The sequence below is a fragment of the Rhipicephalus sanguineus genome, chromosome 7 (assembly GCF_013339695.2).
Source record: "Rhipicephalus sanguineus isolate Rsan-2018 chromosome 7, BIME_Rsan_1.4, whole genome shotgun sequence".
Lineage (NCBI taxonomy): Eukaryota > Metazoa > Arthropoda > Arachnida > Ixodida > Ixodidae > Rhipicephalus > Rhipicephalus sanguineus.
Window position 1 is genome coordinate 120,045,159 of NC_051182.1, and position 24,007 is coordinate 120,069,165.

Sequence of the window (24,007 nt, forward strand, 5' to 3'; positions counted from 1 at the left end):
AGCCAAGCCGTTTAGCAAATCGTTCTTTGTCCGGCGTATCAAAAACCATCATCACCATAAACGAATATGTGCCACAGAAATTGGGTAAATCTTGATATTCTCCACTTTATCATCATAAACGGGTATGTGACAGAAAAATTGGGTAAATCTCATTATTCGCCACTGGTACAATAAACATTAAGAAGGCAACAGTTAGGCCTACAAATGGCTGCGAAGCGACGGCAACCCCGAAGCGATGGAAGGTCTACACCCACGACGACGTGCCCGTAGTTCTATGAGATGTGCAAACGCTTGGGTTCAGCGCGAGGTTGCGTCTCTGCAGTTTGGATATCCCTGTCGTGTCTGTGACTGTCGGTGGCGCAATTCGAATGTCTTTGAGCTGAGAATCAACGTAGAAACAACGTAGCATCACCTAAATGAACCCTAGCAATGACCTAGAAGCAACCTAGAAACAGCCTGCATCACCTGACTATAACCTACAAACAACATAGAAGCAACCAGATTGCTCTTCAGAATCGTCCAGTCTTTTTGTTTCAACCTTTACGCGGCTTTGTTGCGTTTATTACTGATATGTACATGTATTGTGTAATTGAGGTTCCATGAGTGGTCTTGTGGAAGAGGTCCTTGGTTCCGACAACCGAATGCCTGATTTCTACTAATAGTGGGATTGCGTTTTGAGGCGATGATGACTGTCTACGAGAGGCGTATTGAAAGATTTAGTTTTCGAATTTTGAGGCTGTGGTCGTTGATGTCAAAAGGCCCTTAAGAGCTGGCGAAGTAGAATCGGATATGAAAGACGCCTTAGATATAGCAACACATTGGATAAAAGCGGCCATGTGCGGCTGTACATTAGGCACATTTAAAGTACCATTTTATACAAGAGATACACGCTGCAGAAGCCGACTAAAGCCAGGTAGATAAATATCGAAAATACACTGTAGCTGAAGTTGAGGTCACTCCTAAAAATATATATATTCAAGTTATGTTTTGCTCCTGGGTATCCCGACTAATATGTCATCGTGTTAGTTCCGTTTGGCGTTATAAAATAGCATTTTAAATATTCTTTGCCAATTGGTTATGAGTGCTCGCTCGAATGTGTTAATCATGACGCTATGGTTGCCAGCGTTGTTTCGTTTCTTTTCTGAATGAATGACTTCATAATTATCGCATACACTGCTAAACTTACGTGTAGATTTGCCATAGAGCTGGCTATAGGGTTGATTTGCTAAGAATAGGGTAGCACATTCAATTTTCTGACATGGTGCAAACAGTTTGGGCAGAGGGAATCGCGCGAATGCTAAAACGCTCGAATGTGGCTAAACGTTAAATAACTCAAGGTTATCAAAGGTGTGCTATCAATGTTTGTGCGTTCAATTGTGTATTTTACAGCTTATAAAATATCTTTTTTCGCTGTAGCAAGAAAGGGCGCCAGCGCACACAGATAAACGGAAAATGCGCATAAACAGAGCTGAATGCTTGGAATAATACTTTTATTAGTACGCTGGTTTACTCAATTCAAACCTGCGTATTTAAATACAAAAAGCGGGATGACGTTTCAAACATACAAAAACAACACGTAGATTTATTTAATATTTGAGGAAATTGTAGTTATTAAAATGCAGTGCTACAATGTTAATTATCTTCAGGCGGGCAACTCGTCTTGTTGTATGTGGTATGGAAAGTACCTCCGCACCTATCTTGCAAGACCTTCCTGCACGGTTCAGCTTCGGACTCGTTTGTTCCATGTTCGAGCCACAGGATGCATTGGACTGTCGCAACTTGCGAGCCATCAGTGCGCGCTTCTGGTAGAGCTTCTTGAGAAGCTGAAATTGTGATAACACACATCTGAGCCAAACATCAATGGGCAACCAGGATGTACTGTTTCCGTACGAAAGTATATCGATGTGTGAACTTGCAAAACATACATCTCTATCAGATTTAACATCATTTTACAGCGAAGCTATAAATGACACACATGAAATAATGTAAGTTTGGGTGTCTTGGTATTCCATTTCAGCATCTAGCGCTTGACACAAGACGGGGACAGGGAGAAGACGGAAAAAATTCAAGCACTTGTCTTCGTTCGGTTGTCATACTGTCCTTGTCTTTTGTATTTCACTAGATGTTTCAATGATATACCCATTATTTTTGGCGTCCTTCCACGAACACAAAAACCCACATGTGCTCCTACGAGAGAGCGATGACGTAAGATAGTGACGCATCACGTGACGTCATCAGCCCAACGGAGATCACCAGTCTGTGAGGCAATTAATTGGTACCTTGAATCTGTCAAGTGTGAGCCGATCCTGAAGCCAGTGCAACACCACTTGAGGCGCAGAAAGCTTAATTAGAGCCATATGCCTTTCGTATGTGTTTCCGCATGTCATGGCAATATAGCGCTTAGCAGGCGTGGTCATGTATGGCAGTGCTGGGCAGTATCGAAGATACATGTATATTAGATACTATCTTAGATACTCTATGGGTATCTTGTATCTGTATCGCGATACGTCTCGAAAGACGAGTATCTGTATCTGTAATTCCGATACATTCGATAATGTATCGTGTATCTTAAGATAGAAGAAACTTCTATCACAGCACAACCATGCGAAACAATAATCGCTAGCCAAGCTCCGCTTCTCAAGCTGGTACTGGTGCCACTAAGCCATCTGAATAAGTCTAAGGGCAGTGACGCAATTTTATTTTTCCGCCAGAGTCCCCCAGTGAGGGCAGAAGATGAGGAACACAAGCGCGCGGACGTCTACGCCCAGCCCACGTACCTATTGTTTGCTTCTTTTCTTTTTAGTTGCGTCAATGCCACGACCCTTGCTCTTAGCCACTGCCATGCGCCGCGTATTCCACTGTGTGCAGCGCCTATCGCGCAAATTCTGATGTTGCTACAGTGTCGTTATTGAAGATTCTCTTGCATCTTGCTCAGTAACGAAATGCGATGCGTGCAATAATGGGGTTGTTTGTGTCTCGTGGATTTTACATATCAGCGATATGAAGGATCTCGTGGACATATCCAGCTTTTGTGGACACATCGCAGCCAGCGCCCCTGGCGGCCCCGGCGCGAAGCTAGCGCGTTTTCAATGGAACTGGCGAGTTTTTCCCGAATAATTAAGTGTAGAGGGTGAATGTTGAAAAACGCAGACAACAGAGCGCTTCTGGGAACCTAAACGCACGAGAGGACTGCAGCGATCATGTTGCAGTAAGCTTCAATTTTGTTCCCAGAGCAGTTAAAGATTGTACAATGGGAGTCTATGGAAACGACGGAAAATGTGGCCTGTTTTTCGAGACAAAACGGTCACTGTCGTAAAACTAAGCAAGTTATGTTAATGGTCAGGAAATCACATGTAGTCCTGACACTCAGCTTTCGTTTAAAGCCATTCTCAACTTGCCGCAATTGGCATAACATTGTTCCCTAACGCGTTTTTTGAAGCGCGGTCGCTCAAATGTTTGTGGTAAATTGATAAACCCTTGCTTACCACAGGCGACACGGCGTCCACCGTGGCCGAGCGAGTTGACCGCTCAAGTTCAGAGCGCGGCATAACCGCGCCGTCATCGGTTCGATTCCTGGCGACGGATCAGCATTTTTTTTTCAGCCCGTGACTTAGTTCCACAGCTTCGCACAGGATGTCGCCGCCGAAACAAAAAAGAGCTTTCGTTTCGGTTTCGGTTCTTGACTGTAATCTTGAGCTGCCGTTTCTTTTTCTCTTTATTATACGACTTTTTTAGTGTATGTTTAAACACTCCACGCGTATCACATCGTTCGGATCTACATTTGTAATTCTTACTTTATTCTTTTATAAACGTCCTAAGGAACAGAACGCCTGATCAAGTTATGGTGAACAAAGCTCTTTCGAACTTTTGTACGCGTATTGTGGTGGAAACTTATTTCTCCCTTCTCATGACGTCGTTACGATCTTCTGAGGTACCTACAAATCAGCAACGTAAAGGAAGCGAACTAAGCTTAGACAAGCGAGGCATAGTAATTAAATGACAAAGTTAGACGTTTTTGCAGTTGCTTTTACTTTAGGGCTAACGCAAGTGTCTGTCGTAATCTTAACGAAGGAAGTGGAATTTTTCGAGGGGTTCTTTTTTTTTGTTAGACACTACTAATGAGACCAACAGATAATTAAGCCAATCAAAGAATAGGAAAAAATATTTGTTCTTTTTCAACAGCAGCGCAATGATTTCGCCTTAACTTTAATGAAATCAAAATTGCTGTCTCGACAAGCATCAGCGGACGGCTCATATACCCTTCTACATGCTGCGCTCTCAACTCAGAGACTGTGCGAAATCCCCTTTCCTACCTGGAGTGGCTGTGTTCTCTTACAGCACCATTTTGTAGAGTTACGCGAGACTGGATCTAGAAGAGATAGCTGCCAGCTTTACTTAATTTGTTGCTATCGCACTCATTTCATCGTCCCTGCGGTGAAACTGGGATTTTTATTCATCTCTTATCATATCTATCGCCCTACGTGAACAGAAAAAAAAACCAGCATGCCTTCTCCTTTAACATCACAAGCACTGTGCGCTGCATTGGATACGTCCGTGTGATATGACGTGTGTGGATCAAAGCTTTCGGGAAGTCCAGGGACTGGTGCTCCCAGTTACAAAACGAAAATCCTGTAATTCAGCAGCTTTTCGCACGCACTCGCAGCCCACCTCAACGTACCTCAATAAGATGCCGTTTTAAACATCTGTAAATGAAAATGTGCGCAGCAGGTTGCGCAAGGCTGGAACCGAAAGCGGAGCTAGCGTTCGACCTTGCTTCTTCTAAGGTTTTGCTAGTAATACCAAGCTATTACTAGAGGTGCAAGGTTTTGCTAGTATAGTATTATAGGATATGGCTAGGCTTGGATAATCTATTCTTCTCAGGTTTCGGTCGGTTCCCCAGAGTACGCACTTGTTGCGTGGTTCTGAAGGGGAAATATCGCGTCACTAGTAGTTACGTGATGGGATTTTAGTCACGTGAGAGAGAAAGTACATCTTTATCAGAGTCCAGTGCAGACGCTGAGGTTGCCCCGCGCACCCGGTTGTTCCGAAGTTTTTGGCGCCAACACGTCACGTCAATAGTTACGTGACGTTACGGGATTTTAGTGGCGAGACTAAATACTTGATTTTACGTGATTTTTAGTCACGTGGCTAGTTGTTACGTGATTGTAGTCACATAAGTAGATGTGCGATGTTACGTGATTTTGGTCACGCGACAATTGCAGGCCTGGTGTACAAAAAATTGTAGTCGCAGGAAACAACAACCCATCATCGATATCACATATATTTTACGATCACGAGAAATTCACTTTCGTTGCTCGAAAGAGCAAGCGAAGCTGCAGTCGTGCACTTTTTATCACGTTTCAAAATTGTTTGGGCTTCTACGATATTTTCTGGAATTTTTTGTATGCTTCATTTGCTCTATTCTTTTTCTTTCCTGGTGAAGAGCGCATATATATTGCTGTAAGTTTGAAAATATAGTCAGTTGTAAGTTCAGCGCTGTGTGTGTTTTCCAATGTCGTCCTCGTTCCTTGCGCTGTGAAACATCGAATTATGGTCTACAGCGCATTTTTGCAAACAGAAAGCAGCTGTTTTCACTTTTGCATTCTGTTTCTGCTCTTTGGAAGGTGGGGACACTTGCAAGGAGCGTTGCAAGGATAGTTTGACCATAGTATCTTTATAATAGCTATCGTATCACGGGCTAGCCGCCGCGCGCTGTGGCTGAATGGGTTGATCATCCGTGCCGGCTGTTTGCGCGCAAGCGCTGGGGCCTTGGTTCGAATCCCAATGCGATTTTTTTCTTTTTTTTTGTCTCTCTCAGAATTGCTTATGTTTGCCGCGGTGGTACAGCGGTTACGGTGCTCGGCTGCTTACCCAAAGGGCACAGGTTTGACGGCGGCTCCAGCATTTTTGAACAAGGCGAAAATGCTAGAGGCTCGTGTACTTGGTTTTAGATGCACGTTACGAACCTGAAGTGGTCGAAATTTCCGCAGCCCTCCTCTACGGCACGCCTCATAAACATATTATGGTTTGGGCACGTAGAACTCCAGCAATTATTATTACTAGTACAACGCTGCTGAAGATTTAGTTGCCTGTTTTTTCGCTGGAGCATTGCACCCAAGATATTTGCTGCAGTTTCGGTTTCGCTTTTGGAAATGGAGCAAGTAAACTTTAAATGTTTTATTTTTATTACCACGCAACCCATTACCTAATAACCAAGAAAAAGAACCCACATTTTAGTTAACCTCAACCATAAGAAGGCAATACAAAACGAAACCAACGGAAGCATAAGGGCAGCCATTTGTAATATAATGAAGCGTTTTAAAGAAGTACTCTACTATTAGAGACGACGCAGAAACGTAACCAGTAATAGTAGAACCAACGCAAAGCTTGTATTGTCGAATCGTCGCCTTTTCTTCTACGGGAGCAGCGTTCTCTGCTTCTGCAAGTAGTGCTGCTCTTTTGCATTACATTTACTTCCCCTCCGAAAAGAGCCATCCTGGCTAATTACGGACAGCTGCACAGTGACAGTGAGGCTTTAGCAGGTCCATATGCACAATCTCATGCCTCGACATTGTTTGATTACAATAAGTCTCAAGCGACTTGACGGCGTATATGAAGTGCGAGGCTTGCTAGACCACACGGTACGGGCCGTGGTACTTCGGAAGAAGTTTCGTAGACCGACCGGGGCCACCTAGGAGTCCAGAGGCCATGCCCGTAGCTAGGGGGTATGCCTGTAGGGCCCGCCTCCGCTCCCAAAAGTTTGACGGAGGCGGTGTTTTACCGACAAGAATAATGAGAATAGGTGTTTCTCTCAAACTGTCAAGGCCTTCAGCAAGTGCCCCCTCCCTTTACCCAACCCCCCCCCCCCTTGCTGACTGGCGCAGCCCGGCGGCGGGGACCGGTGTGCACGGAACAGACGGCGAAACGGTAGGCAAGTAGACTCGGAAGCGAGCGCGCCCGCGCGCGCCATTGCCATAGCAACGACGAGAGATCTTCAACCGGCTGCTTTGCTGCTGGCTTGCGTTTCCTTTCTTGAATTCTCGGCACTTGCCACTTTCCTATGAAAAATGCTGTCTCACGCTCATAACGTGCATGCCATCTGTGACCTGGAAGTGCCGGGCGCGCGGCAATAATGCAATCGAGAGGCATGCACGATATCAGGACTGTTTTTGTGAGGCGAAACGACACCCTTTCAACACGTTCTTTAGTGTACGCTGCTTTCCTGAAAAGCATAGGTAATTTCATAGGGAATATTAGCCGATTACACACTGCCCTTCATGCCACAACGCCACTTCACGCCGTTGAAAGAGTAATAAGAGGGAGTAAATAAGAGGGAAGTCCAGGCATGGACACGTGCATGTTGTCTTTACTGATGACTTTCCCTTGAGAGGTACCCATGATAGCAGCAATGTACAACAGAGTGAATGAAAACAGCGAGGAAGAAGACTTCAAAACTAACTAGCGCTTTTCGCTTTACAGTTCTGCTTACCGATTCAATGAGGCAAGTATTCGACGCTCACTAGATTGCCCTCCGCACTGTGTTCCCGAGCCAAGCCTAATTACGGTTCATCAAACTAATGAACAGATCAAGCTCGTCTTGCTTGTTCGCCTCAGGCTTATGACTAACGTGTCGGTAATGCACTATATATATATATATATATATATATATATATATATATATATATATATATATATATATATATATATATATATATATATATATATATATATATATATATATATATATATATATATATATATAATGTGTGTGCGTGTGTGTAGAGAATGCCTTGCGGGTAGCACTCACTAAAAAAAGAAAAGATGCCTTTACTAACGTTTCAGCCGTGACACCGCCTACGTAGGTCAGTGTCTTGCGAAGCCCATGCCACAGCCCCAGCGGTACGGAATGCCTTTTTTCCGGTTTTTGATGTGTGCTACCTGGAAGTTCAATCAATGTAGAAAGCGCCGCGCGCATGCGCCGTTGCTCGACATGCGTTCACTAGTAGTCGCGAAGGCAACGCCACCTCTCAACGTCAACTCCTTTTACTCTTTTATAAGCACAGAATAAATCGAGAATGCCTAATAACGTGCGGATTCATTTTAAACGCATTTTTTTCTTTAGTAAATAGCAGCGGACTGCGTACAGCATTCTGCACATCTCATTCGTGCACTATGAAGGCTTGCCCGTCAGGCAACGCGACATGCCGTTGTGACTTTCAAAGCGCAGTTCAACAATACAAATCCTAATCATATGGTGAATAAAAAAAGCTCGTTTATGTCACTGTAATTCACAGCCAGGGTCTTGTGACACATTTCGGTCGGTTGTCAGACCCTTTAAGAAAGCACATCGCGAATATATATAGTGATAGAGTAAGTATTTACTCTAAAAATGCGTGACCTCACTCATGCTCACCTCATGTTCCACGATCCCAAATATTTGTCCATAAGTAAATATTGAGAAGGTTACTGTGTATACATATTTGAACTTTCTCACTATCAAGGAGGTAATTTCCGCGTCACTACAAAATCTGCCCTAAATGGTGGCTCTGCGCTGTAAAGCACACGAGTGTGCTGTACAGCGCAGAGCCACCATTTAGGGCAGATTTAGGGCCTAATCTAAGAAAAAAAATAACATGTTATCAGATTCACAGGAATTCAATTCTTTGACCTATTTCCATTCAGACAAAGCTGAGAGGGAATACCATGTCTAGAGGGTGTTTTCTAAAACGCGTGCATCTATGATAGCACTGTGCTATCGATGCGCATTAACCAGACTTTCCACCTGTGTGCAGATATCCCTATTATTAAAGTCGAGGCTACATGCCAGTTATCGTGTCTTCTGAAATATTATTAATTTTTCTTAGTCGCTTTCGCGCGTATTTCTATTGAAACTTTTATGTTGCAGTAAAATTTAATATTGAAATATATATTTCTTACTATCTATTTTACTATGATTTCCTTATCTGCAATAGAGACAAAACTACCCGATACAGTGGAAGGTACTTTCAAGGTGGGCCTACACGTTTGAGCCAAAAAAGAATCCCAGCCAGGAATGTCTTCGCAGCTTTGACATTCCTATCAAGCCAGAAGATTCCAGGATTCAATACGCGGCTGATATTTTGCATCATGAAGTACAAAAAAAAGCTCCGGTTTTGAAGACCCTCGAGCGGAGCTGTAATCATTCTATTCGACATGGGTCATTTTCCGTTGGGCTTTCAGAGGAAGAAGACTACTGCTTGAAAAGCAGTAGATATTAAGGGAAAAAGCAGATTTCGCTAGGCTTTATCTGGCTGAAGACTGGTATTTTTCAGTCATTGCTACGAGTGAAGAACTACTAATCAAAATTCCTGTGCGCATAAGCACCATCGTTCTCTTAAGGGAACCTCCTGGAAAGAAAGGCTTAAGATTTCCTTTGGAACGCCTGCACATCTTCGTGGCAACAGAAGGAGCTCCACTCACAATGGAAGAAATTTTCATATGCTGGGTGAACGAAAGAAGGGGGAATTAAAGGGTTCGCTTTTCTCTGGTGTTTCTTGTGACCCGTTGTTGAGCAAGTCAATTGCATTTTGTACTCTACATCACGAGTGATACAGAATAAAGAAGTGGTTTGAGAGATTGTAGGAACAGTTACTATATTATGTTGCATTAACAATCGTTGTTGTCAGCGCAAAAACGCCAAAATTCGCTCTTCAGAAATTCTTTGTGCTGATCGAAGCGGACGATTGAGCCAGTAGGTGATTCATGATCGAATTTGTGCTGGCTGTAGTGCAAAGTTGAAAGAGACTGCGCCTACAGAACATGATAGGAGAGCTTCAGGAGAACTTCCAGCCCATTAGAGTAACCTATTGGTGTATCTGCGCCAACAGGATTCAAGACAATCACCTCGAGCATATGAGTCAGTCGACCGTGAGAAAAAAAAATAAAAAAAAGAAAGAAAAAAGAAGAAATGCAATTAGGATAGATAAGTGCCTTTTTTAGCGGGATAGACAGCAGATCTAGAGATTATTACACAACACGTCAGTCGTATATGTTCTACCATACGTTCATTCCTAACAAAAAAAACTAACCAAGTTCACATTTTCCGGTGTACAAGGTCATCTTTCAACGACTGTGTCATTTTTGCACACCCGCTTAGACGGCGCCAAGCTTGCGATGGCAGTCACATTTCAATAAGAAATAAATGAAAACAAATAAAAACTATCTTTAACTTCCTTTTTTTTACTCTCATTCCTAGCGTTCTCAAACTTATCCAGTTTTAATTTGAGGTAACGCAACGAGCAAACGAGCAGCACCTAAGTGGTACACCAAAGGAAATTCGGTTATTATGCAACCACAATATCCTGTTCGTACCCAAACATAATGCTTCCCGCTAGCTCAAAAAGAAACTCGGAAAGCAGCATGCTGCTCCAAAAGCTCACCGGTACGGCAGCGCAAGAAACTAAGCAAACAAACAAATAAAAAAACGCGATTCTCTTGATACATCGTGGGCGCGTCTATAACGGCCAGACATTTGGCACGGCACGTCTAGAAAAACTGCCAATTCATTGCCAGTCGTCGCCGTCGAGATAACGTCGACAAACAGCGCTCTTTTCTGCGCACCGAGGTGAAGCGACAGTCTCGTGGCCTGTGTACTGTTTCTTTTGATTCTCTTTTATTTAGTGCCGCGTCACTGCATACGTCATGGCGGGACTTTTGAATTCTTTAAGGTCGATACGCCACGTGGTGTCATTCACGCGAACTAGGCCGCTGGTGTCCAGAAAAGCTGCATATGTGTACGTTTGACTTGCATGAAATGAATTAACTTATATGCAAATAGGATTCTAACAACTTTAGCACCACTGGTGCTGATGCTAGATTTAATAGAGCAAGCGTTTACCTAACAGAAAACATCTTCGCGTACCGTATGTTTCACTTGTTGCTACATTTATTCAAGGAATTTATGAAATCATGATGAGAATAAGAAGTTTGTAGGTTTAACGTGGCACCGGAAAGCACAGGACCGGGTTGATTGGAGGAACACGGGAGAGGCCTTTGCCCTGCAGTGGGCGTAGACAGGCTGATGATGATGATGATGAATTTGATTATTAGCACAAGTGCTCTCTTAGCTGTCATGTTGCATCCCATACATTACCTAGGTCTCTGTACTGTGGTTCCGGCCTGGTCACTGCAGTATGTCTTTTGTAACGCGCTACCAAAATAAGATCTCTGCTTCATTCTTCTAACTGCCCTCTTTATATTTCTACTACTGCTTACACATTTACATGTTGCCAAGGCGACTTTGAAAACAAATATATAATTATGTGGGCGTCCCTTGAGTTACATTACAAAACATTCTGCTTACCGCTTAGTAAAGTAGCAAAATTAAGTTTACGTTATAATAATGGCAATCATTAGGAGCCATCTTAAAGATGTTAGGAAGGGGATTCGAGAAACGTTGTTTGACTGAAAGCTCTGTTTCACTGAGGAGTGTCCCAACGAGCCATTTCAGGCAATTTTTCATAGGCACTGAATTTTTTATTTTCTCAGCAGGTAAGTTGACGATACTTCATGCTCATAGCTATTAAGGGCGCCGTCTGTATTGTGTTTCTGTACTCATTCAATGTGAATGTTTGATACAGAACCACCTCTATATTTTACTTATATTTGTTTTCCTGTTTTATGCCTTCTTAAATATTTTTCGTATTACTAATCGCCACCTAATGGGAGCTATAAGTGGCAATAGCGCGAATAGCAGCGGTGTCCTGTGACGCTTTTTTTTTGTGCAACTATACAATACGTCTGAGACGTTGCCGTGTTGCACATGTTTTCTCGTTGAAGAAAAATTGCTAAAAGATTGCACGTTAGTGAGTACATTAACAGAGAATCCTTTACGCAAGCAGGTAAGTATAATATGCAAATTCATTGCAGTTTTACGTTATCTACGTATACACCAGCGGTCTCAAACTCAGCTTATAGCCAGCGGGCCGCTGTCGCGAAATTTAGTTCCAAGGGCCGGGACAGTGAAGATGGTGGGAGAGAGTTTGAACAAAACGACGTTGCAATTCGAAAGGAAGCTTTTCCCATGTCTCATATATAGGTATTTCTGAAGGGGATTTGGAGTCAGGATTCGAGAAACATCGATACCGATGTACACAACGAGTGCATTCTGGACGAGGATTCTGAAATATAGAGTCTTTGTTCCACGGTTATGTTTCAGCACATGGTGACCACATGTTCCTCACTAAAGGACTGCTTGAGACCTGTCATGTCTGCGTAGCTCATGAACATACGTATTTAGAAAATAAAAACAAATGGGACGAAGACGGTCATGTGTGCAGGCCGGGCCGCTAGCGAAAGGTCTGAAATCCCTAGTATACACATGCGTCCCCCGCCCCCCCAGAAAAAAATAAAAAATGTCACTGCCAGCGTTGTTGCTGCTGTACACCTGTCCGGATATACGGTATTGTGCAAACTGTCTTTTACGGACAAGGTAAAAGTCCACACCGGTATTTGCGTCCTCGTGCGAAGACTTCTTATAGAAGCTATTGTGATTATATGGCAACCCGCTAGCTGGTCGGCAAGCATTGCAAGAACCGCTGTCAGCGAAGTGTATAAAGAGTTGTCCTGTGAAGAAGCTAAAACAAACCCCAATAAGTTGTTTTGGAAGGAAACTAATGTCCTTTGAGCAAGAAGGGCAAAACTTTTGAGATAGGAACAGACATTTCATTCAAGTGAAACAAAAAAGGTCACAGTTAAAAAATTTTCAAGAAGACATTTTCGTGCATAGGGCGCGTTTGCTGTTACATTATATGGATTTATAATAGCAAATTTGAGAATGTATCGAAGTATCTTAAGATACAATTGCCAAGTATCGTATCGAATACAATTATTGCGGCAGTATCTTGTATCTGTATCTCCAATACTTTTTGCCTGAGTATCTTGTATCGTATCGCGATACAATTTCAAAGTATCTTTGCCCAGCCCTGATGTATGGCAAGTATGAAAAAACCGCGTATTGTGAGAACGCCCTAGTACCAGCATGCTTATGAAGAACTCCGACGACAGCAATGACGGGAGGACGCCTGGCAGCTCCACTGGTCATGCAGCTTCACAGAGTGTGATTTATCGATGTATATGCAGTAATTATGTCAAGAAAAACAGGCAAATCCCACGCACTGTTGGAATCGATGTAATGCGAAGCTGCTACCAAGGAGCCGCATACATCGCTTTTTTTTATCTGTGGGTTAAATAAGCCCCATGACAAGTAGTTCATTATGACATGTTTGTCATGCGTGCATGCATGTACAGCCGTCATTTTTATAAAAGGGGCCACACGATGGCATGGTAAACAGCGTCGTACCTTACATGTAACGCGGCGCAGCGGCGAAACGTGAAAACAAAAGGAGAGAGCGGTGCCTTTCCGTCCATTGCCGGCAACCCTTCGCGCAGTTTCGTCCTTTTTATCGCTTTATGCTGTTGTGGCAGACGCAGCAGTTATAACAACAATTCCTATCGAAATAAATCATTGTTCTCTGAAATGACCCAACAGCAGATATATATCAAGAAAAAATCGTAAAATAAAGACACATTCGTAAGAAGCAGAGGGGACGGCCCCACTCCCTCCGTTTATTTTCAGATTTCGCCACTGCACCACGCCATATGGGCGGTACGAGGCTATCTGCCACGCGCTCGCGTGTTCCCTTTCATAGAAATGACGGCTGTACAATCTGGTATGTACCATGCTGCTGAAACATATATTCTGGCATGTACAATGCACCACCTGTCGTTTCAAATATTCATACAGTCACGTCGTGCACTACTAATTTTGGTGCTTATGAAGCCAGCGAAATGGTCGCAAGCGCACTATGAGCGTGGCATATAAGTCATGCCGCACATGACAACCATTTAATGATTTTTCTGTACCACCTGTCATATATCTTCATCATACAGTCTCGTCGCGCAATACTAAATTTGGCATATGGCAAGCTAGCGAGATGGCCCCGAGTGCAGCATGAGCGTGGCATATAAATGATGCTGTACATAACATTCATGGTATAATTATCATGTTACTACCTCATGTTTATATTCGCCATACGGTCACATCACGCAATACCAATTTTGGTGTATATCAAGCTAGCGAAATGCCTGTGAGCGCACCATGAGCGGGGTAAGGAACCATGATACATGACATGCGTGTCATGATTTTCATGTTCCCATGTTTCATCTATGTTCTTTACACATAAATGTCTCGCCAAACTAATTTTGGCATATATAAACTTAATTAACTGGCCGCGAGTGCCTCGAGATTATGTCATATAAACCATGCCGCACATGAGATTTTATGTCACGATTTGGACGATCGGACCTGTCCCTTACGTTAGTCATACACTGTTGTCACGGCGTGCCAATTTAGGTATATATCAAGTTGAGGAAACGGCCGTGAGAGCACGAATACCGTGGCATGTAAATTATGCTCTGCATGCAATGCATATCATGATTTTCTTGTTATGACCACTCCATTATGTTCGCCATACAGCCATGTCATGTCATGCCATGCCAATGTTGGTACACATTCCGTCAACGAAACGGCCATGAGAGCACAAAGTAGTAGGCGGCTAGACAGACAGACAGACAGACAGACAGACAGACAGACAGACAGATAGATAGATAGATAGATAGATAGATAGATAGATAGATAGATAGATAGATAGATAGATAGATAGATAGATAGATAGATAGATAGATAGATAGATAGATAGATAGATAGATAGATAGATAGGCAGACAGACAGACAGACAGATAGATAGATAGATAGATAGATAGATAGATAGATAGATAGATAGATAGATAGATAGATAGATAGATAGATAGATAGATAGATAGATAGATAGATAGATAGATAGATAGATAGATAGAAACGCTCAATGTGCCAAGGGTTTGCTAAAAAATGCTTTCCATTAAAAAATAACTTGTGTAGCAATTGTTGTAGTTCTAAGTCCTGCGCTAAATGCAGCTCCACTACCGCGAAACATGAAGGGCTTAGCACGGGCACCCAGCTCTATCCGTTCGTCGAGCTCCCACTGATTGGTTTACTAAACAGTCGATGACGCCAATGTCTGACGTGAATATGTAGGGTTTCTCCGGCACGAGGAGAATCTTGTTACGGAGATTCGCAAACTGTGTGTGTGACATGTGCGCTACATTTTGCTGCGCTTTATCGACCTCGTGCTGGTTAAGGCAGCTGAGATACGTGTCGCCTGCAGTGTGTTCCGTCACATTGTTTCCAACTTTAGATGTAGCCCAGAAGCGCCGGAGAAGTGCCGGTGGCAGGAGCAATTGACCACTTGGTGAGGCCGTGGTACTCTCATTGCGCGGGGAGGGTGTGTCACAAGTTCCCGAATCGTGTTGAACATTTTTAAGTTACTATTGCGATTACCTCTTGATTAATCATGGAAATGATATAATTTTAAACCTTGTTCGTTTATTTTAACCTGTTTTTGTGTATTGCTAGCCTTGTTTTAGGCCTTGGTTGAGCACTTGTTTGTGAGGTGATCACTCCACAGGACTTCCACGGATGACGAGGTGGGCCCCTTGTGTGCTACGCACTTAAAACTAGATGAACACATATAGGTTGTATTTAGCAACATATACGTGTGGTATCACGAGTCTTCACCCAACGCCTGTACGAAACAGCCGGCACAGCACCAGAAGCAATGCAAATGAACAATGTGTTACGCGTACATTGTATAACGTCCACGCAGATACGTTGCCGAAAGTATTTATCAAGCTAGGGAAAAATTAGCAGCTCAGGTCCGGAAAGTTGAGTAGAGGCGTGCGGCCGAGAGAGACGGAACAACTCTCGTCCAGGAAGCCGAGCGCAAGCGTCAACGCTTCGACGAAGCGGATATTGTTTGGCATGATGGTCCGCAGCTTCGCTCTGCAAACGTGTTGGAAACATCAGTGATCGGAGAGGTTCACCTCTGGTGACCCAAAATAGCGCTATAAAAGGTGCAGCTAGAGTCTGATAAATGCAAAAAATAATCTTTATCGCTGCAGCTCCGACCCTTCGTGTCCCAATTGCCCATGCGCGTACGCAAACGCAGAACACATCCTTTTCTCATGCCCAGCAGCCCTAAAATTACCTCACTATCCTAACCCTCCACTTGCCCACTGGCAGGTGTTATTGGCGTGGATCGCCTTCGCCTACCAGGTGGTCAATGTCCTACTGGCAGAGGAATATCTATATATCCTAATCTCACCCCTATCAACTTCGTTTCTCTCTCTCACCATATAAAACGGTAGCAGTGGTTCTAGTGAAAGGGTGTATGCGATAGTTAGGGTAATGAGGGTTAAGTGCAGTGATGAAAATGTTTAGACAGCTCGAAGCATACATAATTCAGCCCTAATTAATACGATCACTAATACCGTCCTGGAAGCACAGAAGCAGAAGCTTATAGGTCCACCGCAAGACAACACAGGAAAGTGACGTAGTTGGCGGGTACGTACTGCCGAAGCGTTGGACGCAGAAGGAATATACCTACAAAATGTGAAACTTAATTAGGATTATTAAGGGTGTTATTAGACTGCAGAACGCCCTAACATGACTGTGAATAGAGCTATGAAGAGGTGTTCTGGATGTAGGCCCAAGAGTAGGCTAAAATGGAGTACTATGCGCTTTTTATCAGGTGAAGGTAAGGGAAAGGCTGACGCAACTTGCAACATCCGCGTGCAGTATGTGTGGCTGTCTCCACTGTCGGGTGGCACTCGCTGGCGTCTGTTGCATCTGCATACGCTCCGGTGCGCTTAGGGCACGCGCACTTCAGTCGTGTAGTGTGCTCTTCTCCCTGGGCTCACATGGCGGCGCTCGCACCGCGCCCTCCTGTCCTTCTTCAGTTTCTCTCCTACCATTCGGTGCTCCCTCGCGCCGACGCGTTCGGACAGTCAGCAGACGCCTGTCTGGATCCCCTAAGAAAAAAATTGGCCGTGTATCTGCGTGCTTCGCTGCAAATGTCGTCTAAAGACGATAGAAGAGGCGCTGCCTGAGATATGGATGCCATCTGGCAATACGTCGGGAAACATGAGTGCTGTGTTGCGGGCTGGTAGTCCCGGCACAGCGGCAGGCGAAGACCGGCGGTGACCAACGCGACCGGTGGGGACGCCGGCCAGCCCAAACAGGCTGTTTGGCGCGATGCGCCGAAGGAGAAGAAACGTCCGCACTCAACGAGTACTCTCCACAGACTCTCTTACTTACACGTCGCCTGGGTAAAACAGGAATGCCAGAGCGGCGCCCCCTGTCATTCGTACAATGCAATACTGAACCGAAACCGAAACACAACATGAGCTTGTGCAGAGGGCCACGGAGGAAGACAAGTTTCAGCGCAGTCGTATTTTCAGCGCACCTTAAGAAACTAGGGTTGTAACATTGTAGGGCGAGTAGGGCCAGAAGGACCGTCACGACGAAAACCTGCCTCCTCAGTCGTATTCGCCTGGAACGTTGGTGTGGCTTCGCGTTCCCTCCTCCGCTCCTGGCCTTTCCACAAAGCTACTGCCTAAGTACGAAGGCCCCTACCGCGTCGTACGTCAAGCATCCCCAATTAACTATATGATTGAGCCTGTTCAATCATCTACGGACCGCCGTCGTCGCGGCCGCGAGACTGTTCACGTCAATCGACTGAAGCCGCATTATGACCCACCAGTTGTACCTGTTCCTTAGGTCGCCAGGATGGCTCCTTTTCCGCGGGGGAGTGATTTGTAACATGGTAGGGCGCAGACAAAAACGCCTGCGAAAGAAGAAGACGAAGACGGTTGTTGTTGGCGCTCGCGCTTGCTCGGCTTGGACCGCTGATCGCTTCAGCGTTACTGTCTCAACGTTAAACGCATACCATCAAGGTCTTTAAAATTGCGTATCTATGTATTTTCTATTAAACGAACACACCACCTAATACTTACCTAATGATGTTACGCCTCAGATATGCGTAATATTTACTTTTTGATCGACAACGTTCACTAGTATGAACAGCCATACCAGTTCAAGATGGGTGGGCGGTAAGCAAGTGGTTCAACTTTGGGCGGGTGGCTGAATCGAGGGACGTGCCGACAAACAGAAAGACAGACAGACAGAAAGACAGACCAAAATTTAGGCGTTTAGGTTCCCCAAGAAAGACTATCGTCTTTAAAAAACGCTTGCGCTTCCTCTAGTTGCAATGGTGATGAATGAAGTTCTACAACCAGGTTCTAGCAGGTTGTGTGCGTTCACACAGCCCATATGTTTACATAAAGAGTCCTCCAAATTCACAAAAACAGCGCACAGAGTTGCCATTATAGTAATTTAATTTGGCTAGCACCATTACGCTCGGTTATCGCATATACGAACACTTATGTTCTCTACTTCGTATTAGGATATAAAATCCGTACTTGCTCTCTCAGAAACACAGCAAGCTTGTGAGGGTTTTAATCTCCGGCTTCCCATATTGAACCATATTTTGTGCACTTTTAATAGAAATTTTCTGGGAAAATGCTATAGATGCTCAAGACCACTTTTCCCTGACGCATTGGCTGCCCCATTAAAATGTCACTCTTACCTTGTCTTTTTTGGCTACCGTATACGACGGTAACTCCAGCGCAGGACGTCCCATTGACTATAAAATGTTGTGATCCATGCGGACCCTCTGCAAAGAAAAATATTATTATTACTGACTAGATACACTGCTTTTTCTTTTGATGCGAAAACCACCTGTTTTTATCTAATTTCTTAAGGTGTCATTTTTTTGCTTTTTGCAAATACACGTTCAACTTATCGAACTACCTACCGCAGTGCGCGCATTCGAGTGCTATTAGAGATACAAATTTAAAATGTTTGGAATTTTCATGTAGAGGGTCACCTACGTGGCGAAAATTGAAATGAATGTCTCAGAAAGTGTTTTGGAATTCGCCGATGACGTTATATGCTCCTTAATGACGCAAGAGCCACTAATGGCCAAAGACCGCAAAAACGATGTGCGTGTGAAAGCAGAGTTGTTATCATATATAGGCGCCAGTCGGCATGTAGATGGTAGCAGTGTAGGGGCTGGAAATTAGTCGCACCCAAATCGCTTCAAGCATACATAGTTTTTCACATTCTTCAAATGGCGTTAAATTAGGGCCATAGACATAAACAATTGTACCCACAGATAGCTGTGTGCAAAAAGCCTGAATTGATACTAGACACTACTCCATCCTAGGACCCCTTGCCAGTAAAGACATGGAGACGCTAGCCTTAACTAAAATGTGTTTTCATATTAGTATTGTATTCGAAAAATTTCTACTAGGAATCCTATGTGAGAATAACATTCGGTGTACCGATTTCATTAGAAAATTAAAACGGATTTGCAATGAAAAACGGGTCGGTTCCTAATAACGTCGCCGGATGAAGACGAATAGGCTCTCTCTTTGCTTTCGAAGGTGTTTTTCTGCTTTATATTGTGATTGTTGACAACGTAGTGGGACGCAAACCAAAGTTACTGCCTGCTCACATATACTGAAGCCCGAAAGTTTATTAATATTCAGAAGGTAATCGTGTGGGCTATGGTAGTGTCGACTGCTCTACTCGACAGTCTAAACGTGAATCAGAGTTAGTCAATACCTAAGTTTCGACAACCTATAATTTGCAATAGTTCGTCAAACTTCAATTTGTCAAGCTATTACAATGAATAGGTTATTAAAAATCACTTTCTTAAATGAGTTTCACCAACTGAATCATATCCGCTGTGCGTGTCAGCATTGCAGATTACTTGCCGGTGCATTTTTTCTTTGTTACACAAGGATGACCTTGGTTTTCTAGAACAGACGGCTGTGTGTGAATGTTTATATTTTGTATGAATGCGGATGTTTTGATAGTTTTCTTAGGCACGTTGTCTTCATTGTCTCCCTATCCAGGCAATCAGGATATTGCAAGGAGCCAGCTAGATGTATGAACGGTGTAAAATAGAACTTCGAATTTATTAACCTCTGGTTGCAGACGCGCCGGCGTCTGCGGCTAAAACTTCACCCCAAAGGCACAACCATATTGACCGAGTCTAGCTTATCGATGATCGTTCCTAAATACTTTGTGTTTATCTGCATAATTAGCGTTTGCAGAACGTGGACGTATAGGAGGATAAACTAAGAATGGCTGGTAGTGCTGCGGACCTTGGCGGAGCAGATGTCCACCACTCCGAGCACTTCGAGTGCGTTGCTCTACAGCACGCTGGCGCGCTGCCAGCGTTGACAGATTGCAGATGACACAGAGAGAGTAGCGCAGCGCAACCCGTTCAGGGCTCTGCCGTAGCAAGTGACAACGGCGTCATTCACATGTTAGGAAAGCAAGGCAGTGTTGTGAAGAAGGGTAACATATCATGGCCCGCAGCTGCCTTGATACTAGGTGCGTCACTTAATTTATAGTGCAAATGACTTTATGACGTTGTAGTCTAAACGCCGACAAAATTTAAAAAACTGTTTCAGGGCCTCTTTGACGTTGTTTGACGTTACGCATACCATTTTTCGTTTCGTTGCCACTGCGTGATTTTCAGTTTTTCTCCATCTTCTTTGTCTTTCTCTAAGTTTCAGCAGCACATGTTACTACTGCCAAAATATGCTGGCTGTATAGTCCGTGTTTCCGGTCATGGTTCGGGAATGCCTACCCTATACGGACCTATCTTTCCTTTGTCTATGAGGAATTTTATTTTCATGAGTAGGCCACCCTGGTAGAAAGTGACCTACATATAGTCATCCACAGATTCTATGGTCTGGCTGTCAACTGAGAATACTCATTTTCGGCGGGTCATCTAATTGTTACGTTGCTGTAACCATAACACATCCTTTACTGCACTCAATGAATGGGTAAGGACTTGTGCATTCCTACTGTAACTGTAACCTTGTGATGTGTTTGATTGCCGAGAATAGCGCATAATATTCTGCCGCGATGATGTTGATTTTCGGCTGTAGGATACCTGATTCCGTAAGCGATGGACCATTAGCAGTAGAAGCCACACGAGTATTCGATTATGATGCGTCAGCGTAAATCTATCGGGAAGTATTAGGTTGTGTTATACAGAAGTTATACTCCGGAGCATGATTACTTACTTTACACATGAGTTGTCACTGTCTACGACGTGTGACGTCTAGATAAGCGCATTCATGAAGAGGGACATCAATTTAATCATTGAAACTTCTCACAACCCATCCTTGTACCTCGGTACGTAGGGTGATTTACTGCTAAGCTCTAAGGCCCGGGTTTGACTCACAACCACTGGTAACGCATTTCGATGTGCGCGAAATGCATACAAAGCCGCGTGCCTAGGTCACGTTAGGTACACGTTAAATACCCCCCCCCCCCCTGTGTGGTAGAAGTTAACCCTCAGCCATTCACTGTGTTGTTCCTCATAATAACACTGTGGTATTGGCCCGTAAAACGCCACTATTATGAGGCTTCTCGCAAGCAGTGAAAGTCCTCTATTTACGGCATGTTGGTTATGAATCAGTAGCGAACGAAGGTTTTCGTTAAGTTGCTATGGCTATTCATTTTTGAATGAATTACTTAGTAGCCGAGAGCACAAAGTTTCAAGTTTGAAGTTTCAGTTTCAGCACAAACTGCCGTAAGGTCTTAAATTTTGTGTGCGTATTGTCTATTTCATGAAAATAAGGTAGTTTGTCCTCTAATGGAGCCAGTGATTTGTCGTACCAAGATTCGGCACGCCGTGTTGAGCCCACGTGACCAGTGTACAAAAGCAATACACATTTATCAGAGTGTGACGTTGAGCAAGTTGGTGCATAGCCTAATAAAATACTTGTGGTGCGACTGAGGCAGGCAAGAAAACAAGAAGAGAGAGTATAGGAACTTTCAACTAGTTCGCTTTCATCACATCACCCAAATATATATGCTTCCAGTTATGCGCACAAAGAAGGGCCGCCGCACAAGCGACAATCACATAGCACAATCAGAAGAAAAGAAACCTATCGCACAGCGCTATCTAAAAATAGGCATTCATTCTTGTATAGAGATATCGAAGGGACACTGATGCATTTAAAAAAAATGGGAACAGACGGTGACATTTACTTAAAAAAGCTTGATTATATTTCTCAACGCACAGACCATGAACACAAAATAAGGTCCATGCTGCGCCAGGACGAACCTGCGTGCAAATTCATTTTTTTGGCAAAACTATTAACGAATAAAATTGTTTGACATCTGAGCAAGTGTCCAGTGTCAATGAAAATGTATTTTTTTCAACTCTGTAATCCCCTCTGTGGTAGCCTCGAGGAGGAAGAGCGGCGATATGTAAGAATAAAGAATAAAGAATTCATCCCCCTAGTTTTGTATGTGATATGTCTCAAGTACATCACGTGCTAACGCTTCCCTGCTTCGTCCTATTACACGAGTTTCTCCGAACAGTGGTGCGCAGCCGCACGAAGCACAATGGAACGGCAGGTGTAAGCCCAGACCATTCTGAATTGATAATATATGCTCCTTAAGGCGGTGATTAACACAGTGGCCTGTTTGGCTTGTGTATGACTTGCCACAGCTCAACGGCATTTCGCAACGATGCCCACCATGCAACGCAGAACTGGCCGGGCGTGCTTTTTTTCGCATGAGAGCTTGTTGTTTTCGCCATGTCTACAAAGCGCGTGTTCTTTGGGACATGTACAATGATATTCGCAACTTTGTCTACTTAATATTTCCGGCAGCAGTGCTTCACAATGTGAAGCGAGTGAACGTGTTGTTTCAAAGCCAGACAGTGGACCCCTTGATGCTTTTTCAAGAACTGGAAAATCTTTACCTAGATGTTCTTAAGCGCATCTTGAAGCCGGCCGTGTCACGGAACAACTGCAGAGGTGACCTGCTCTCTTTGTATTTAAAAAAACATGGAGAACATCTACCTACAGTCTGAACAAGCTGGACCTTTCGGAGTCCATCCTACGAATAAAATTTGGTATTTGTCAGCAAAAAAAGACGTCAGCTAAGACGTCCTTTCGGAGGAAGTTCTTCGCCAAATGGCAGCAAACTATTTTGAGGCTTCCAGCATTTGCTGATCTCCCTTCTATGAAACCGGGGAAGTGCATTGGGGTCACGTACCTATGAATATTTACGGCCGAGAAGTGCTTATGCGGCTTGTGTGCAATAAAAAATTATTTATTCAGGCATTTCCCGCTGTTCTCGGTGAGCGTGTGGAGCAAAACAAATGCTATATGTTTTTTACAATACCTAGCTCTTGAACTTCAATTGATGGCGCAAATGTTAAGACAGGAACGTAGAAGACATGTAAGACACGGACAAGCGCACACTCGCAACTAAATTTTATTCTTCCGAAAGCATAGCTTAAGAACCCTCAAGCATGCAGAAAGCTGGCGATCTGTGTGTCAGTGTTCCTTCTATAACTCTTTATCAAAATGAGTATAGTTTTTTGGTGGATAGGTTTTGATCAAGCGGGGGTATCAGAGATTGATTTTGCTTTTGTGGTGTTGTGCGCATGCTTGAGGGTTCTTAAGCTAAGCTTTCGGAAGAATAAAATTTAGTTGCGAGTGTGCGCTTGTCCGTGTCTTACGTGTCTTCTACGTTCCTGTCTTAACATTTGCGCCATCAATTGAAGTTCAGCTATGCACCAACTAGCCCGACAGCAAACGCTATTAACCTAGCTGTTCATTTATTTTATGCCTCTGACGCATCTGTTTGACACGTGTAGATATGAGTGAGTATAAAAAAGTACACTGGGGTCCGGTAATATTAGTTCACACTGAAAATCATTAAGACTCGCTAGTCATTCGTATCTGTAAGTCTTCTATCGCGTTATGTTCAATAAACTTTTAATTAATATATGGGTCATAAAGCTATGTTCAAACAACGCTTTCACGCTCTTCAGACGTTTACCTTTAAAACGAGCCGACCTCAATGGAAGGATATCATGAACGTTTCATTTATAACGGGTGGTAACTCTGGCGCTTTCCAAGCCCTTCTCGCGGATAGTCAGAGAATTAGGCGTACCAAGCACTCTCATGGTGAAGCAAGTAATGGGAC

At 43.8% G+C, this 24,007-nt stretch overlaps 1 protein-coding gene across 6 annotated transcripts in view; it reads right to left on the bottom strand.

Moving 5' to 3' along the window:
* Positions 1–1,490: 1,490 nt before the first annotated feature.
* Positions 1,491–24,007, bottom strand: part of LOC119399802 (uncharacterized) — a 129,005-nt gene continuing 106,488 nt past the window's right edge. For 3 of the 6 annotated variants that reach the window (XM_049417847.1, XM_037666655.2, XM_049417848.1), the window contains 2 exons: positions 18,561–18,647; positions 1,494–1,823 (listed from right to left, as the gene is read on the bottom strand). In XM_049417847.1, coding sequence (XP_049273804.1) covers positions 1,633–1,823; positions 18,561–18,647 — 278 coding nt within the window. In that variant the 3' untranslated portion in view covers positions 1,494–1,632. Of the gene's footprint in view, positions 1,824–18,560; positions 18,648–24,007 lie in introns of all 6 variants that reach the window. The other 3 variants (XM_037666650.2, XM_037666654.2, XM_049417849.1) reach the window with 3 other exon arrangements.